Source organism: Mytilus californianus, unplaced genomic scaffold (genome assembly GCF_021869535.1).
Source record: "Mytilus californianus isolate M0D057914Y unplaced genomic scaffold, xbMytCali1.0.p SCAF_8, whole genome shotgun sequence".
Taxonomy (NCBI): Eukaryota; Metazoa; Mollusca; class Bivalvia; order Mytilida; family Mytilidae; genus Mytilus; species Mytilus californianus.
Window position 1 is genome coordinate 71,957,467 of NW_026262734.1, and position 18,355 is coordinate 71,975,821.

Below are 18,355 nucleotides of genomic sequence, written 5' to 3' on the forward strand. Positions count from 1 at the left end.
ATCTGTTGGAAATGGCTGGACTCATCAGATTGACATTAAGCAAAACAAAAAATAAATACACAAAGTACTAATCTATGAGTATCTGCACTTATTGAAAGATTATTTGATGCAAAAATAACTATTAAAATACAATAAAGTTATCTAGCAATCATAAATACCCCCACTTTGCAGAAAAAACTCAAATGCTATACCCAAAATTCAAATTGAAAGTAGGCAATACAATAGAAAATTGTATCTAGACTTTTTATCGATGTGCATTTGCTTGGTTTTAATTTTGAGATTTTTGAGAAAAGAAGCATTCAGAATAAATGTTGTATCATATTCTAACAGCCTTACAAGTTTTGTAAAGATATGTTGAGGCAGGTGGAGGCTACGAAAATTAAAAAGAAATGTGTGATTTTCCTTTTTTTATCAGTTTTAGTTGTTGAAAATTATATTCATTGGACAAAGCGGCATAACTCAGATCTATATTGGTAAACACTGTATGATTGTTGTTCTCTTTGTTACAGGTACCCTGCAACTATTATACTATGTCAATATATTATGTCCCAGAGGTACCCAATACAACAAAAATGAAACAGAAATAAATAAAACAACAGAGTTCAAATGTCCCCCACGTTGCACATATTTTATCTGTCCAAGGGCAGTAACCTAAATTTTTTTTAAATTTTTTATAAATATCTTAGAGAAATGAAAGCTTAATCATATTCATTTCCATTCTCAATTTTATTAAGAGCAAATGCAATGCAATTTCAGATATAATTAATATGCCCAAGGGACATAACTCTTTTAAAAATATTTGATCTGCACTGATTTTTGGAATGGTCCAAGACATTGCTGATATAAACCTATGATATGAATTTGATAAAAATTTGGCAAGAATTGTACACGTTAGAGCGGTAACAATGCAATTTTCCATATAGTTAATGTTCCCACAGGGCAAAACTCTTTTGAAAATGGCTGATCAGCACTGATTTTCAAACTTGTCCGAGACATTGCTGATATTGTCCTATGACATAAGTTTCATAAAAATCTGGCAAGTATTGTACACATGAGAGCGCTAACAATGCAATTTTCCATATAATTAAAATTTCAAAGGGGCATAACTCTTTTGAAAATTGTTGATCGGCACTGATTTTCAAACTTGTCCGAGACAATGCCAATATAAACCTATGATATAAGTTTTGCAGAATGGTATTTATTAACACTATTTTGCTGTTCCATTTTTAACCTTTTAAAATTTTGTTGGAATGTCTACTGAATGTGAACTGTGTTTATAAATCATCAAAATCGAACTTGACCTGTATTGAATAGTCCATGACATCGTATTCAAATTTCAGATTTGGTCTAGCCAAAAGTCACTTTAGTTTTCATCTGGAATTCTTTTTTTTTAAATCTAGTTTTTAAGGTTACCGGTATGAGGCCGTTACTCTAGGACAGTATATGTTAGAAATATCAAAATCAAATTTGACCTGCATTTTATGATCCATGACATAGTGCACAAATTTCAAAAGATTAAACCACTTTAATTGGTACTTTAGTTATCATCTTGAACCAAAAGAAAGAAAACTAGAGGCTCTCAAGAGCCTGTGTCGCTCACCTGATTCTACTTTGGTTTTGGAAATCATGTAAAAATAGATTAAAATCATAACAGATACCCTAATAATGAGTGAGGCCAAATTTGGTTTAATATTGGTCCTGTAATTTAATAAAAAATCCTGGTGGCCATCTTGAACAGTAAATCGGGAATAAAGTAGCAACACTTAATCAGCACCTCATAAGAAACATTTATGCCATGTTTTGGTTTCATTCCATTCAGTGCACCTCTAGAAGAAGCATTTGTATGTATTTCCCATAGGGTCTTATGTTAAAGGAAGTCCCCCATTGGCGGCCATCATGGATGAAGGATCAGCTTCAAAGTAACAAAACTTAGTCAGCACCTAATAAGGAACATTCATGCCATGTTTGGTTTCAATCCATTCAGTATGTGGTTCTCTAAAAGAAGACATTTGTATGTATTGTCCATAGGGTCCTTTGTTAAACATTGTCCCCATCTGGCAGCCATCATGGATGAAGGATCAGCTTCAAAGTAACAACACTTGGTCAGCACCTCAAAAGGAACATGCATGCCATGTTTGGTTTCATTCCATTCAATGGTTCTCTAAAAGAAAACATTTGTACGTATTTCTCATAGGGTCCTATGTTAAACTAAGTCCTCCGCTGGCGGCCATCTTAGATTATGGATCGGCTTCATAGTAACAACACTTGGTCAGCACCTCATAAGGAACATTCATGCCATGTTTGGTTTCATTGCATTCAGTGGTTCTCTAAAAGAAGACATTTGTATGTATTTCCCATAGGCTCCTATGTTAAACTAAGTCCCCCGCTGGCGGCCATCTTGGATGATGGATCAGCTTCAAAGTAACAACACTTGGTCAGCACCTCATAAGGAACATTCTTGCCATGTTTGGTTTCATTCCATTCAGTGGTTCTCTAAAAGAAGACATTTGTATGTATTTCCCATAGGGTCCCATGTTAAACTAAGTCCTGCGCTGGCGGCCATCTTGGATTATGGATCGGCTTCAAAGTAACAACACTCGGTCAGCACCTCATAAGGAACAGTCATGCCATGTTTGGTTTCATTCCATTCAGTGGTTCTCTAAAAGAAGACATTTGTATGTATTTCTCATAGGGTCCCATGTTAAACTAAGTCCCCTGCTGGCAGCCATCTTGTATTATGGATCGGCTTCAAAGTAACAACACTCGGTCAGCACCTCATAAGAAACATTCATGCCATGTTTGGTTTCATTCCATTCAGTGGTTCTCTAAAAGAAGACATTTGTTTGTATTTCCCATAGGGTCCTATGTTAAACTAAGTCCCCTGCTGGCGGCCATCTTGGATTATGGATCGGCTTCATAGTAACAACACTTGGTCAGCACCTCATGAGGAACATTCATGCCATGTTTGGTTTCATTGCATTCAGTGGTTCTCTAACAGAAGACATTTGTATGTATTTCCCATAGGGTCCCATGTTAAACTAAGTCCCCCGCTGGCGGCCATCTTGGATTATGGATCGGCTTCAAAGTACCAACACTCGGTCAGCACCTCATAAGAAACATTCATGCCATGTTTGGTTTCATTCCATTCAGTGGTTCTCTAAAAGAAGACATTTGTATGTATTTCCCATAGGGTCCTATGTTAAACTAAGTCCCCCACTGGCGGCCATCTTGGATGATGGATCCGCTACAAAGTAACAACACTTGGTCAGCACCTCATAAGGAACATTCATGCCATGTTTGGTTTTATTCCATTCAGTGGTTCTCTAGAAGAAGTTCAAAATGTAAAAAGTTAACGACGGACGACGCCGGACGATGGACGACGGACGCTAAGTGATGAGAAAAGCTCACTTGGCCCTTTGGGCAAGGTGAGCTAAAAAAATTAAGGTGACTAAGAGTACAACTCTAGAACAGTTAAATGTTAAAATTATTGAAATCTAATTTGACACCTGTATTTCATTGCAAATGACATAACTTGTGTTAAAATTTAAAAGATTTGGTCAAGCTTATTAGCATTATCATCTTGAAATCCATGAAACATTTAAGGTTTATAAGGGGCATATCTCTTAAACAGTTAACCAAATTTTGCCATGACTTGTGATTTTTAGTCCATGAGTGTTAAAATTTCAAATACTAATACTAAATCTTTGTATCTATGAAAAAATTTAGTAAAAGTTGCAAGTAATTCATGGTAAGGTGGATAGATAGGATAGATGGCTGTTTAACATCCAGTGGCAAATTATATGATTATTCAGGACAAGAACATGATAATGTGATATAAATATAAGCCCTGTTTTGTTCTATACTAACACGCTGAGCCAGATTTTTAACGTCCTAGTTCACAAAGTAACTGTCTGTTGGAAAACATATGACCATACTTGGACACATTATTCTGACTATGAGCTGACCCATCTTTGCTCTTACTCCTAAATACTACATGCTTAGCTGAGAAGCAGCAAATACCAATTTCTAAGTCTTTGGTTTGACCTGTCAGGTATCCATTTAAACCCACAACCTACCGCACTCTTCCACAAGACCACTGAGATGGACGTATGGTAATGAAATCCCTCTTAGATTTAATTATTATACAATATGCTAATTGAAATCTAAATTGTCATACATATTTTAATTACTTGCCAAAAAAAAGGAAATCATCTCTTCAGCATTTCATTCATCAATTGTACATATATATTGAGAGTTGAAAAGACAGGGTAGTTTTAAAAGGACCAGTCATAATTGTTAAATGACAACAAAAAACAGTATGGTCCTTATCACAAACTAGAGGCTCTCAAGAGCCTGTGTCGCTCACCTGTATTTACTGATGCTTTGGAAATCATGTAAAATAAGGTTAAAATCATAATTAATAGTATTAGATATTAGACATGTTAGATATTATAATGATATCTAAGATAATAACAAAAAACTGCAAAATTTCTGTAAAATTACTAACTCAGGGTCAGCAACCCAACAACGGGTCGTCGGATTTGTCTGAAAATTTCAGGGCAGATTAATCTAAATCTGATGAACAATTTTGCCACCTGTCAGATTTGCTCTAAATGCTTTAGTTTCAGAGATATAAACCAAAAACTGCATTTTACCCCTATGTTCTATTTTTAGCCATGGCGGCCATCTTGGTTGGTTGGCGGGGTCATCGGACAAATTTTTTAAACTAGATACCCTAATAATGATTATGGCCAAGTATGGTTAAATTTGTATCAGTAGTTTCAGAGAAGAAGATTTTTGTAAAAGATTACAAAAATTTACAAAAAATTGTTAAAAATTGATTATTAAGGGCAATAACTCCTAAAGGGGTCGACTGACAAATTTGGTCATGACAACTAATTTGTAGATCTTACTTTGCTGAACATTATTACTGTTTACAGTTTATCTCTATCTATAATAATATTCAAGATAATAACCAAAAACTGCAAAATTTCCTTAAAATTACCAATTCAGGGGCAGCAACCCAACAACAGGTTGTCAGATTTGTCTGAAAATTTCAGGGCAGATAGATCTTGACCTGATAATCAGTTTTACCCTATGTCAGATTTCCTCTAAATGCTTTGGTTTTAGAGATATAAGCCAAAATCTACATTTTACCCCTATGTTCTATTTTTAGCCATGGCGGCCATCTTGGTTGGTTGGCGGGGTCATCGGACACATTTTTTAAACTAGATACCCTAATGATGATTGTGGCCAAGTTTGGTTAAATTTGGCCCAGTGGTTTCAGAGGAGAAGATTTTTGTAAAAAGCTAACGACGACGGACGACGACGATGACGACGACGGACGACGGACGCCAAGTGATGAGAAAAGCTCACTTGACCCTTCGGGTCAGGTGAGCTAAAAAATAAAATGCTCCGCTGGGCGCAGTTTGATACGACCGCAGAGGTCAAACCCTGAACAGTTGGGGCAAGTATGGATACAACATTCAAGCTTGATACAGCTCTGAATTTGGATTGTGATTAAATATTTGACACAGCATAGGTTTCTGACACAGAATGAATGTGGTCTAAGAAATTAAAATTTTTTAATTTACCTATTAAGGTCCAATATCCAAAATCTAAATACATGGTTAAATTCAGCAAATCAAAGAATCCAAAGAATTCAATTTTTGATGAAATCAAACAAAGTTTAATTTTGAACCCTTTTGACCTCAATGTGGACCAATTTGATAACTGGGCCCAAAAATCAAAATACATGGTTAGATTCAGCATACCAAAGAACCCCATATATTCAATTTTTGTTAAAATCAAACAAAGTTTTAATTTTGGACCCCAACTTGGACCAACTTGAAAACTGGGCCCATAATCAAAAATCTTAACACATGTTTAGATTCAGCATATCAAAGAATTCCAAGAATTCAATTTTTGTTAAAATCAAACTAAGTTTAATTTTGGACCCTTTGGACCTTAATGTAGACCAATTTAAAAAACTGGACCCATAATTAAAAATCTAAATACACGATTAGATTTGGCATATCAAAGAACCCCAATAAATCAATTTTTGATTAAATAAACAAAGTTTAATTTTGGACCCTTTTACCTCAATATGAACCAATTTGATAGTGGGGCCCACAAATAAAAAATCTAAATACATGGTTAGATTCAGCATATCAAAGAACCCCATATATTCAATTCTTGTTGATATCAAACAAAGTTTAATTTTGGACCCCAGTTTGGACCAACTTGAAAACTGGGCCCGAAATCAAAAATCTAAATACATGTTTAGATTCAGCATATCAATAAACCCCATATATTCAATTTTTGTTAAAATCAAACTAAGTTTAATTCTGGACCCTTTGGACCTTAATGTAGACCAATTTGAAAACTGGACCCAAAATTAAAAATCTAAATACACGGTTAGATTTGGCATATCAAAGAACCCCAATAATTCAATTTTTGATGAAATAAAACAAAGTTTAATTTTGGACCCTTTTGACCTCAATATGAACCAATTTGATAGCGGGGCCCACAAATAATAAATCTAAATACATGGTTAGATTCAGCATATCAAAGAACCCCATATATTCAATTTTTGTTGAAATCAAACAAAGTTTAATTTTGGACCCCAATTTGGACCAACTTGAAAACTGGGCCCGAAATCAAAAATTTAAATACATGTTTAGATTCAGCATATCAAAGAACCCCATATATTCAATTTTTGTTAAAATCAAACTAAGTTTAATTTTGGACCCTTTGGACCTTAATGTAGACCAATATGAAAACTGGACCCAAAATTAAAAATCTAAATACACGGTCAGATTTGGCGTAACAAATAAATAAATGTGGTCAAAGATTTTATAAATCTAATGCGCCATAAAGTGCAATTACAGATAACTTCTTGAAATTTTTCAATATTTGAAATTTGAAAAAAAAATATTATTTGAAGAATAATTCTTTTTAATTTCTGAAATCTGAAATGAGAAAAAATTTACCCCCCACAATTTCTCTTTACCCCCCCCCCCCCCCCCTTTTTCCCCAAAAAAATCTTTCCCTCAAGATATGGTCATAATCTCAATTCAAATTTCCAATGGAATTTGCAACCATAGTTACCCATTTAAATTTACCATAGTGCTAACTTAATCTATTTTATAATAGAATTTAAAATATGGTGTCAAATCTTTCATATGGATTTTTTTGTAAAAAAAAAAGATGCAACATTTGCAGATATTTTTACTTATCTTCCTTTATAAATATGCATTTCTTTAAACATAATTTAAAAGCAGTGTAAGGGAAGTATTCAAAACGTTGTATGTGGATTACCTCCCTTACACTGTTTTAAATTGTCTTAATTGTACATTAACCATTACTTTATACTTTATAATTTAAAAGCAGTGTAAGGGAGGTAATTCAAATGATGTATTTGATTTATCTCCCTTACACTGCTTTAAATTATGTTTTGTACTAAAGTATTTGTCCATATAAAAATGCTTGTTTTTTGCCCCTTTTTTGGCCCCTAATTCCTAAAATTTTGTGGCAATTACCCCCAAAATCAATCCCAGCATTCCCTTTGTGATATGGATCCTTGTGGTACAATGTCAGAGAGTTCTATACACTAACACACAAGTTATGCCTGGAAGTTACAAAAATGCTTATTTTTGGCCCCTAATTCCTTAACTGTTGGTACCATAACCCCCAAAATCAATCCCAACCTTCCTTTTGTGGTATTGAACTTTATGGTAAAATTTCATAGAGATCCATTCACTTAAAGTTATTGTGCGAAAACCAATGTGTCTTCGGACGACGACGCTGGACAACGACGACGCCAACGTCATACCAATATACGATCGCAAAATTTTTTTGCAGTCGTATAATAATGGGAGTGACAATATTTTTGATTTTGACATTTTAATTTTTTTACTTCTTTCTGATCCAAAAAGTTGACACTCAAAAGTTGCTTGGATATATATTCAGAGCCTTTTACAAATAAATGGAATTAACTGTAAACAACATCTAAACCTATAATGAATGGTTTGACCAAAAATACATTTTAAAAGCAAAGCATTGAACTTTGTCACAAATTGTGCTACTTTTGTGAGATAATGGCTGCTTGTTGTCATAAATTAAATTTAGTCCAAATGAAAAATATTCATTTGCTTCTCACATAAGAAGGGCTTTGTTTGAATTTTGTGATGGTCTAAAATAGGTTTAGAGTATCAATGATATATACAGTCATCTTCTCACACAACTTCTACCTCACAACTAACGTAAAGCCATATAACATTCAAATGTCTTGCCAAAACAGTTCTGTTTTACATCATGCTTGCACCAACAATGTTATATTGAAAACTTTTGATTTCCAAACCATTTCACAGAAATAGAATAATGTCATTGACAAGTAGTTAAAAAACAGGTATAGAACACCGAAATTTTCACTTAGATGTTGATTCAGAAGTGATCACAGTTAGCTTTACAGTCATATTTTCCATAAAATCGCCGCTACTACTGGACTTAAAATCAATTTCAACCTTACCTTGGCAGCAAATAATACCAAAATCTGGATTTAAGGCATTTTTCATGTTATTATAGTAATCTTCCTCATAAAGTCCAACTGCAGGCCCTGTAAGGACAATATCAAATGAATTATTAGTGGCTACAACCATTTTCTCCACAATAAAGATCCTGTATCCATGCTTCGCTTACAAGGATCTGACACCATTATATTTTAATCCCACTTTAATGATCTTTTCTGATCCTTGTGTTTTGTTGTAATGATTCACACCTTCAAAAATTTGGAGCAGAAATTTTGTTGGTTGAAATAATAATAATCAGAGTAAAAAGCATTGTCAAATTCTTGAAATCATAGTGGAGAAACAAGATCTGTCTTTCAATATAACTGAGTACAATTCAACAAGATGATGAAAGGTATTAAGTGATTTTGAATAAGGAAACTGTTCTGACATATCGTCAAATTAAGACATCGTTTTTTCAGGTGACCCAAGTTTCAAGTTTAAATACAAGTGTGCCTTTGTACAAAACTATTTACTCTTAATTTCCTGTAGGTTTCCACCACATCTATGCTCAATTTCATCAATGTCACTTTCTGAAAGTGATCAATCGGAATAAAAGAAAGCAGGCTGTTGTCTGCTCATTTGTCAGGTTGTTGTCTCTTTGACATATTCCCCATTTCCAATCTCAATTCTATTTGCAAAACAATTTGATTGTCTGATGGGAATAAAATAAGCAATTTTTATGGTCTCTTATACATTATTTCTGACAAATTTAGTTTAGGTAAAGTCATTTCAGAAAACAAAATAATAATTAACAAGAGTGCACGTGCTGAAATGTGTTAACTTACCTTACTTTAGACTATGCAAGGAACCCATATACCAAATATAGTTATTCTATTACTTATAATAAATGATAAATTCACACGACAAAAGAAACATAATATTTTTTTCTAGCAGTCGTTGAACCATCAAAATGAGATCAAGGACAATGGACATATGACAGACGAAAACTTTGTAAAATAAGGCATCTGCATACAAGGCATAAAGCATCCAGGTAATCTACCTTCTGAAATATAAAGCTTAAAATAAATAGTTTACACCATCGCAGCAGCCACCTGATTGTAATCCCTATATCTTGCATTCTGAAATAATGGAGATAATTTGCTACTTCCGGTTCACTGAAGGTCACTTATGGTCTCAAATGATAAGTAACTGCCGATTCCAAAAATATATCCTTTCTATATACTTTTCCCTGAAATATGTGCAAAAATTGCTTCTTCCTGTTTACACAAGGTCACTTCTGGTTGAACTATTTCAAGGTCATATGTCACCCTTCCCTTTGTTACAGACCTCATGGCTTTATCATTTTACAGTTCAAAGTGATAATGAATTAACCTAAAAATTGTCACTGAATTGCTTTGGACTAAATGAACCATATTTTCTTCTAAATAACCCAAACATTTTGCACCACTTATTTTATATCATTCTTTAATAGTTAACCAGGAGAGCGCTCACAAACACAGGTAAAATATTAAGAACAAGACTTTGACCTCTATTTCCAAGTTAGACCCCAAGGATCTCAATCAAAAGATCATAGGTCTTTATTGCTTACAGTTTATAATTACGAACAGCATACCATTAGGTAAAATTGTAAAAGTAAGATAACTCCTATAAGATGTCACCAGATGGCTTGGTCCAAATCAGTTGAATCTTCATGAGGTAGTAACGAACAATAAGGAAAAAGAATTTTGTCAATATCTTTATTCATTACAGAAGAGATACGCTCACAAAAAAAACAGTGTTTGGGGGATAATTCTTGCAAAGAAAAGTATTCGGTAAGCAGTGTCAGTTTCAAAAGCACATGATATTTTTCAAGGTCATATGTCACCCAATTTTTTTCAAAAGACCCCACACCTTTATTATATACCAGTATGAAAAAATAACCAATTAACCTAAAAATTTAATAATTTCAGGGGCAATAACTCATATAAAATGTCACCAGATCGCTTTGGACTGAATGTACCATTAATTCCTCACAAGAACCAGATAATTTTGCATCAGTGTTTTTGTATCAACCTTTTATACTTTGAGGAGATGCACACACAAGCAAAGGGCAAAAATTTAGAACATGACCATGACATTTGACCTTGACCCCATCTTCTTTTTGATAGACCAAGGACCTCAAATCAAGTTAACCTAGGTCTCTATGACTTAGGGTTCATGAGTTACATTTATATACATCCCTTCTGTCAAATACAAAAGGGAAAATAACTCTCATATGGAGTCTCAGTATCGATCCTGAGGATTTAACAAGCAATTTGGAAAAATTAATTTGTTGATTTCTTCTATGATTAAGGAGATGCACATATAAGCAAAACAGTGTTTGGGAAGATAACTCTTACAATTAAAAGGGTTTGGTTAAACAGGGTGAGCTTCAAACGCCCAATATATATCGGTCTGATATCATATGCAAAATATCTAAGCGACATCTTGCTAAACCAATATACACTGCAAGAAAACAATTTGGCAGAAAAAATAATATTAATAAATAAAAAGGTCTTTCCACAGAAAAGTGGAAAGACCGCATAATAATCAAAACAAAATTAAAAGAACTTTCCAATGAAAGGTGGGAAGACTTTATAATCAGAACAAATCCAAATGTCTTTCCACAGAAAAGGGGAAGTGGAAAGACTTAATAATCAGAACAAAATCAAAAGGTCTTTCCAATAAAAAGTGGAAAGACCTAATAATAATCAGAACAAACCCTATAGGTCTTTCCACAGAAAGGTGGAATGACAAAATAATCAGAACAAAATCAAAAGGTCTTTTCATAGAAAGACCTAATTATTCCAGCTGTACTTAAAACAAATATACGACCCTCATCCTTGTAAAAAACATTATTTAAAAATCCTCTTTGTCTTTCATTTTTCGCTGAACTAAGAATTTTTCAAAACGATAAAATGTTGATACAGAGATATATCTTGCCTGTATGTAATTATGATAGTAAAATGCAAATGTTCAAATAAATTTGGCAATACTTTAAAGTCATATGAAATGAGTTTCTTGTAATTATAACGTGAAGGAAATTATTGAACCAATGCATGCATATATACTAAACTAAGCCCCCTATGCAAGTTATTTTAAATTTATTACGAATACATAATGTATAATCAGCAAAAAATATTTCATTTGATAGCGTTGATCCAAACTTTAGCTGCTAATTAACACTCTTGTTTTGATGACAAAGTTTACCGATAGCGAATTTGATACACAATCAACACATGCAACACGTGAAAAATATGTGAAATGATAGCACGGATAGAGCTTTGTTTAATTGCTTATTTTTAAATTTGTCATGCTTTCCCTTTTAAACTTTGTCAAAACAGTTGTTACATGATTTGGAGTATTAAATTTTTTTTTCAAGATCCATTAATTCAATCTTCCTAGCTTGAACGTTTGGTTACCTTTTCTTTCATCACAGTTTTTCCCTTGCACTTGTGCTGTGCGGTTAGTCTATTTCTTACAAGTGGGGCCATGGTTAAGGTCACTGAAAACTAAAAAGCTGTCGGCAAATAAGAGTCTGAGAAGAAAATAATTCAATAGCAGTACATCTCTGAAGATTTGGAGAAGATAAAGGATTTTCTTTTAAAAGAAAGTCCATGTACATATATTTTATAGTAAAGCTTAGCCATTCAAGTATATAAAACATATAATAAACATATAATATTAAATTGAAGTTTGATAAGACTTTAAGATGTAAACCATGAGAAGGAGATGCAGGTTCAATTAATATCCGTGGATGTGCCAATGATAATACCATTGCATACCATATATTATTGACTTTACATTATTGGTTCCCTTAAACTGCCCTTGTCTGTAGTGGCGTTTTGGATTTCAATGAGCGTTATCTATGTATTACTGGTAAATTATTAAGTCAGGAATTTCTTTACTACAAATTACTAAGAAACCTGACTAAATTCTTCCATAGAAACAAAGATTTGGTTTGCAAGATTGGCTGTAACTGTAAAAATACTTATTTTAAACTGTTAACACAGAGATATGTCTCGCCTTTTTGTAATTTTGATAATGCAAATGTTGAAATTAAAATAGGAAACTTTAACATGTAAGTTATGCAAATATTCAAAGTCAATGAACCATGACTGAAGGTACATGGCTAAACAATCTCCATGAAAATGAGATGTGCCAATGCTAATACAACTGCATACCAAATACCATTGACTTATTATAAGTCGTTCCCTTTAAACAAACCTAAACACAAACAATAACTTGTAAACTATGTAAAAGTTTCAAAGTCAATGAACCATGATGAGGAGGTGGGGCTTTATAATCTCCATGGAAACAAGACTTGAAAATGCCAATAAATTTGTATACCAAATATCATTGACTTAACATTAGCAGTTCATCTTAAACTGATCTAATCACAAACTAATACATGTAAACTAAGCAAAAGTTTCAAATTAATAGACCATGACTGGGGGGGCAGGGCCAAATAATCTCCATGGAAATGAGATGTGCCAAAGCAAATACAACTGCATACCAAATATCATTGACCTACCACTAGTGGTTCACCATAAACTAGACCTAATCACAAACTAATACATTGTTGACACAGCCGCCGCCTCCGAAGCTGGAAACAGCATACCTATGTCTTGCTTTTTGACTCCGTCAAGGCGAGACAAAAACCTCACTAAATTCTTCCATAGAAACAAAGATTTGGTTTGCAAGTATGGCTGTAACTGTAAAAATACTTATTTTAAACAGAATAGCACATCCTAATTATTACGGTGATGTTGTTTATCGAGCCCTGAAATTTACATACGATCCCAGTAAACTTAACAATCTTTTAAATAAACTTTTTCTAAAAGGCTACCAATTCAACACTGTCATTAAATCTTTGAATATTGTTTTTATTGGTATAAATATTGATTTGTTATCAGTAAATAAAAACCATACTTATTGTTATACACATATGCACATTCAAGGTATTACAATCTGTCGATACCTACATTTTAGCATTGCACAAGGTCATGTTTTTCTCTGACTGTTAATGAGGTCTTTACACTAAATCCATTGGATGCTGGATGTGTACTGATTGATATTTGAGTCTTAGATACATGTTATTGACTTTGAACTAGCTGTCAGTAACTGTGAGTACTCTCAGATCTGTACTTTTGTGTCTTTTTTGTTTTTAGGGATGTATAAATATCCTGCCACGTCCCATCTGTGTTTTTGTTAAGATGTTTTTCTGCTTTGTATCAATTTGATGAGTTAAGCCCTTTCAAACTGATTTTATAGTTTGTTCTTATGCTGTACTGTTACACCACTGTCCCAGACTCCCAGGTTAGGGGAGGGTTGGCACCTTCAAACAAGTTTAACCCCGCCACCTTCTATATGTGCCTGTCCCAAGTCAGGAGCCTGTAGTTCAGTGCTTGTCGTTGGTTCATAGATATAAGAAGATGTGGTATGAGTGCCAATGAGACAACTCTCCATCCAAGTCACAATTTGTAAAAGTAAACCATTATAGGTCAAAGTACGGTCTTCAACACGGAGCCTTGGCTCACACCGAACAGCAAGCTATAAAGGGCCCCAAAAATGACTAGTGTAAAACCATTCAAACGGGAAAATCAACGGTCTAATCTTTATAAATAAACTGTTATCACAGAGATATGTCTCGCTTTTTTGTAATTTTGATAATGCAAATGTTGAAATTAAAATAGCAACACTTTAACATGTAAGTTTTGCAAATATTCAAAGTCAATGAACCATGACTAAAGGAACATGGCTAAACAATCTCCATGGAAATGAGATGTGCCAATGCTAATACAACTGCATATTAAATACCATTGACTTATCATTAGTAGTTCCCTTTAAACAAACCTAAACACAAATTAATACATGTAAACTAAGCAAAATTTCAAAGTCAATAAACCATAACTGAGGGGGGGAGGTCAAATAATCTCCATGGTAATGAGACGTGCCAATGCTGATACAACTGTATACCAAATATCATTGACCTACCACTAGTGGTTCCCCATAAACCGACCTAATCACAAACTCATACATGTAAACTAAGCAAAAGATTCAAAGTCAATAGACCATGAATGAGGGGGCGGGGCCAAACAATCTCCATGGAAATTAGACATGCCAATACTAATACAACTGCATACCAAATATCTTTGACTTACCACTAGTGGTTCACCATAAACTAGACCTTATCACAAACTAATACATTGTTGACACCGCCGCCGCAGGAAACAGCATACCTATGTCTCGCTTTTTGACTCCGTCAAGCGAGACAAAAACGAGAAACATGACTTATTTTTTTTTTATTAATCAGCCATTAGTTTTCTCAATTGAATTTTTCATATTTTTCATGTTGTGGCCTTTTATAGCCTACTATGCGGTATTTGTTTTTCTCATTGTTGAAGGCAGTTCAGTTGCCTATGATTGCTTACATCCACTTCATTTTAACTTTGGTTGATAGTTGTCTCATTGGCAATCATACCACATCTCCTTATTTCTATTTATATTCACAAACTTTAACATTTAAATTAAGCAAAAGTAACAGTCAATGTTTCATTCCAGCCACGGTAAAATGTCAACTTTTGCAATGACAAACTAAAAACCCTAATTTTTTTAAACAAAAGGCACCAAAGAGCCTAATTCTCTTACCTGTAAAAAAAAATGTCTTGTATTGCTGATCATTTTTGCTATATACAGTTTCATAACCTATCTATTATAGTTTAGATAATAGACAAAACTTACAAATTAGTCAAAAAAATTGTCTTTTAAGGGCAATAACTCCTATAAGTAGTCATCCAATTATTTCAGTCAAATTACAGTTTTGAAGATCTTTTATTGCTGATCACTTTTGCTGTTTACAGTATCCCCTGATTATTTACAGATTTCAAGATTATAGGCAAAACCTTGAAAACTAGCAAAAACAGTCTTTAAAGGGCAATAACTCCTGTAAAGAGACATCCAAACATTTCAGTCATTTAGCATTTCAGTAGATCTTGTATTGCTGGTAATTTTTTCTGTTACAGATTTCGAGATAAAATAGTCAAAAATCTTCATTTAAAGGCAATAACTCCTACAAGGAGTTATCTGATAATTTTGATGGAAATGAGAAGTAGGAAGATCTTGCCATTATGAGCATGTTAGTGGTCCTTGTAAGATATCTCAGACTATTATGTTTTCAAGATATTAGACGATAAATGCATTTAACCTTATGTTCTATTTCAATTCATGGCGAGCATGTTGGTTGATTGGAAGGCAAAAAAAAAACCAACTTTATACTAGATATACTCAAGATCATTCAAATTTGATTAAAAATGAACCAGATGGTTTCAGAGAAGATTTTTTTAAGAAGTTTACTACAAATAAGAAGACGACAGACAAAAATGAGGTAAGATGACGACAGCAACTAAATGATGAGTTCCTTTAGAGATTTTACAATGAAAAACTTCCCATATAAAGAAAGGGTATATTTTGTTGTTGCAAAACACAACTAGAACAGCCAAGGAGCTGGTATTGCTAACCTGGGACTTTTGGGAACATAATAACCAAGTTTCATTGTTTTTTGTTTACAATTTTGCACATTGTTTTTTGTTTACAATTTTGCACATATCTATTTTTGTTTGTAAGATAATAGCCAACAAAATTGCTACAAAGTAGCGAGATGTCCACTGCCTGTGTAAATATTGAATAAAATTGTGTGTACAGAATAGAGTTGCACAACAGGATCATAGATTATACTACAGTAAGTGTATTTGTATTTGCACCAGTTATTCAACAGAACATGGTTTCAATGTGGTGTAACAGTTGAAAAAATTGTCTAAGTCCCATTTGTCCGTAAAAGTGGTTGAATCGATATGGCTGTAGTGGCCGCAAACAATCCTACCAAGTGTAAAGAGCATGTGACAAAAAAATAATGCTTTTAAGTATGCAACCTTTCTGTCAAACAGTCATTAAACACTGATGTGTTTCATACAGATGGACAAACAGAAGCACAAAGTAAAAAACGTAATACTCCTCTTCTATTGTAGGTTCAATGGGCATGAAAAATTAAGATTTGTGAATATTAATTTCTTATTCAAAGGAATACCTATTGGGTCAGGTGCATCTGTTATTATGACATCAAACTCATTTTTGTGATCTTTCATGTACTGTATCCCATCTCCAATAAATAATTCCATTCTGGGGTTATCAAAACTTTGTGCTAAGTGTGGTAAATATTTCTTACTAACCTCTACTACTTTCTGAAAGAAAAAAAAACATATGAAAGAACCTTGGTTAAAAATACTATACTTTATTATCATAACACAAACAATGTTATTGATGTCCAAGAAGAAGAGATCCAAATAACAGAAACATCAATCCAAACCACTGGCACAACTACTCAAACAGAGACTGAAGAAAAAACTGAAAAGCAACTTTGGGGGAGCAAAGAAAGTTTGTTGTGAACACCCATGTAGACTCGCTCTGACCCATTTGTTTTTGATGAGAAATACTTTCACAACAACCTTCAATAAACAAGATCCTATACCCCACGTCCTACACATAAAGGTGACATCTTATTAGTCCCCTACCAGCAAAGTCGAAGGGGACTTTAGGTTTGCACTCCATCCTTCCATCTGTCCATCCCTCCATCCATTTGTCTGTCTGTCCGTCTGCTCTGTCTGTCCGTCAGTCCAGCAAATCAGTTTTCCACACTTTTTTTCTTCATGCTTTAAGATATCTATTTGATATTTGGTATATAGTTTTATCATGACAAGTTATAGATCAAGTTACGCCTTTTGTTCCAGTACAATGAATTTTTAACCGGTAGGGGACTCTGTATTGCCATGCAATACTCTTAGATATTACTTGTTTCAAATAGTGTTTCTCTTTATTTTTAGGTTTGATTATTTTCTGTTATGATTTCAGAGAGTTTTATTATGTTACAAGCAATAAGAATTACATGTGACATAAAAAAGTCCACCAGTTTCAAAATTTTCTTACTATTGAAGTCATCAGTGGAAAAGTGAGAATCATATTTCTTTCTAAGATTTAAATGAATAAACTGCTTCGCTGAGCGCAGCTGGATACGCCCGCAGAGGTCCAACCCTGAACTGTTGGGGCAAAAATGGACACAATATTCAAGCTTGATACAGGTCTGAATTTGGATTGTAATTAAATATTTGACATATTACAGGTTTCTGAATAAATGTAGTCAAAGAACTTGAAATTGGTTATATGAATTGAATTTATATTCAATTAAAGATTTCTTGCTGTTGTGCAATACACTGTGCTGTTGCGCAATACTTAGTAAATCTGTTGTCAGACTATAAACAAATAAAGTTCAATTAATTCTAAATGTCATATTAGAAATTTATGAAAATCAAAAGGGAGCTTACATCAATAGATATAAACAATTCACCAAAGTTTCATGAGAATTGCTGACAGCATTTTTGAGTAATTGTCCAAAAACAAGAAAATCCTCCCCTTTTTTAATGAATAAAACCCCACAACTCAGAAATGTAAAATGTAAAATTTATAAAATTCTAAAGGGAGCTTACTTAAATAGATATAAACAATTCACCACAATTTCTTGCAAGTTGGTGAAAGCATTCTTGAGTTATTGTCCGAAAACTGGAAAAACCCCCTTTTTTTAATGAATAAAACCCCATAACTCAGAAACTTAAAATTTAAAATTTATAAAAAACGAAAGGGAGCTCACGTCAATAGATATAAACAATTCACCAAAGTTTTATGCAAATTGGTTAAAGCATTTTTGAGTTAATGTCCAACATGTTGACGACGGACGGACAGACGGACAGACGGAC

General features: G+C 33.5%; 1 protein-coding gene across 2 annotated transcripts in view; it reads right to left on the reverse strand.

Moving 5' to 3' along the window:
- The window catches only part of LOC127712440 (spermidine synthase-like), a 176,974-nt gene that overhangs the window by 80,614 nt on the left and 78,005 nt on the right, over window positions 1-18,355 (reverse strand). For both annotated transcript variants that reach the window (XM_052218884.1, XM_052218883.1), the window contains exons 4-5: window positions 16,636-16,789; window positions 8,531-8,617 (exon numbers count right to left, since the gene is read on the reverse strand). In XM_052218884.1, coding sequence (XP_052074844.1) covers window positions 8,531-8,617; window positions 16,636-16,789 — 241 coding nt within the window. The remainder of the gene's footprint in view (window positions 1-8,530; window positions 8,618-16,635; window positions 16,790-18,355) is intronic.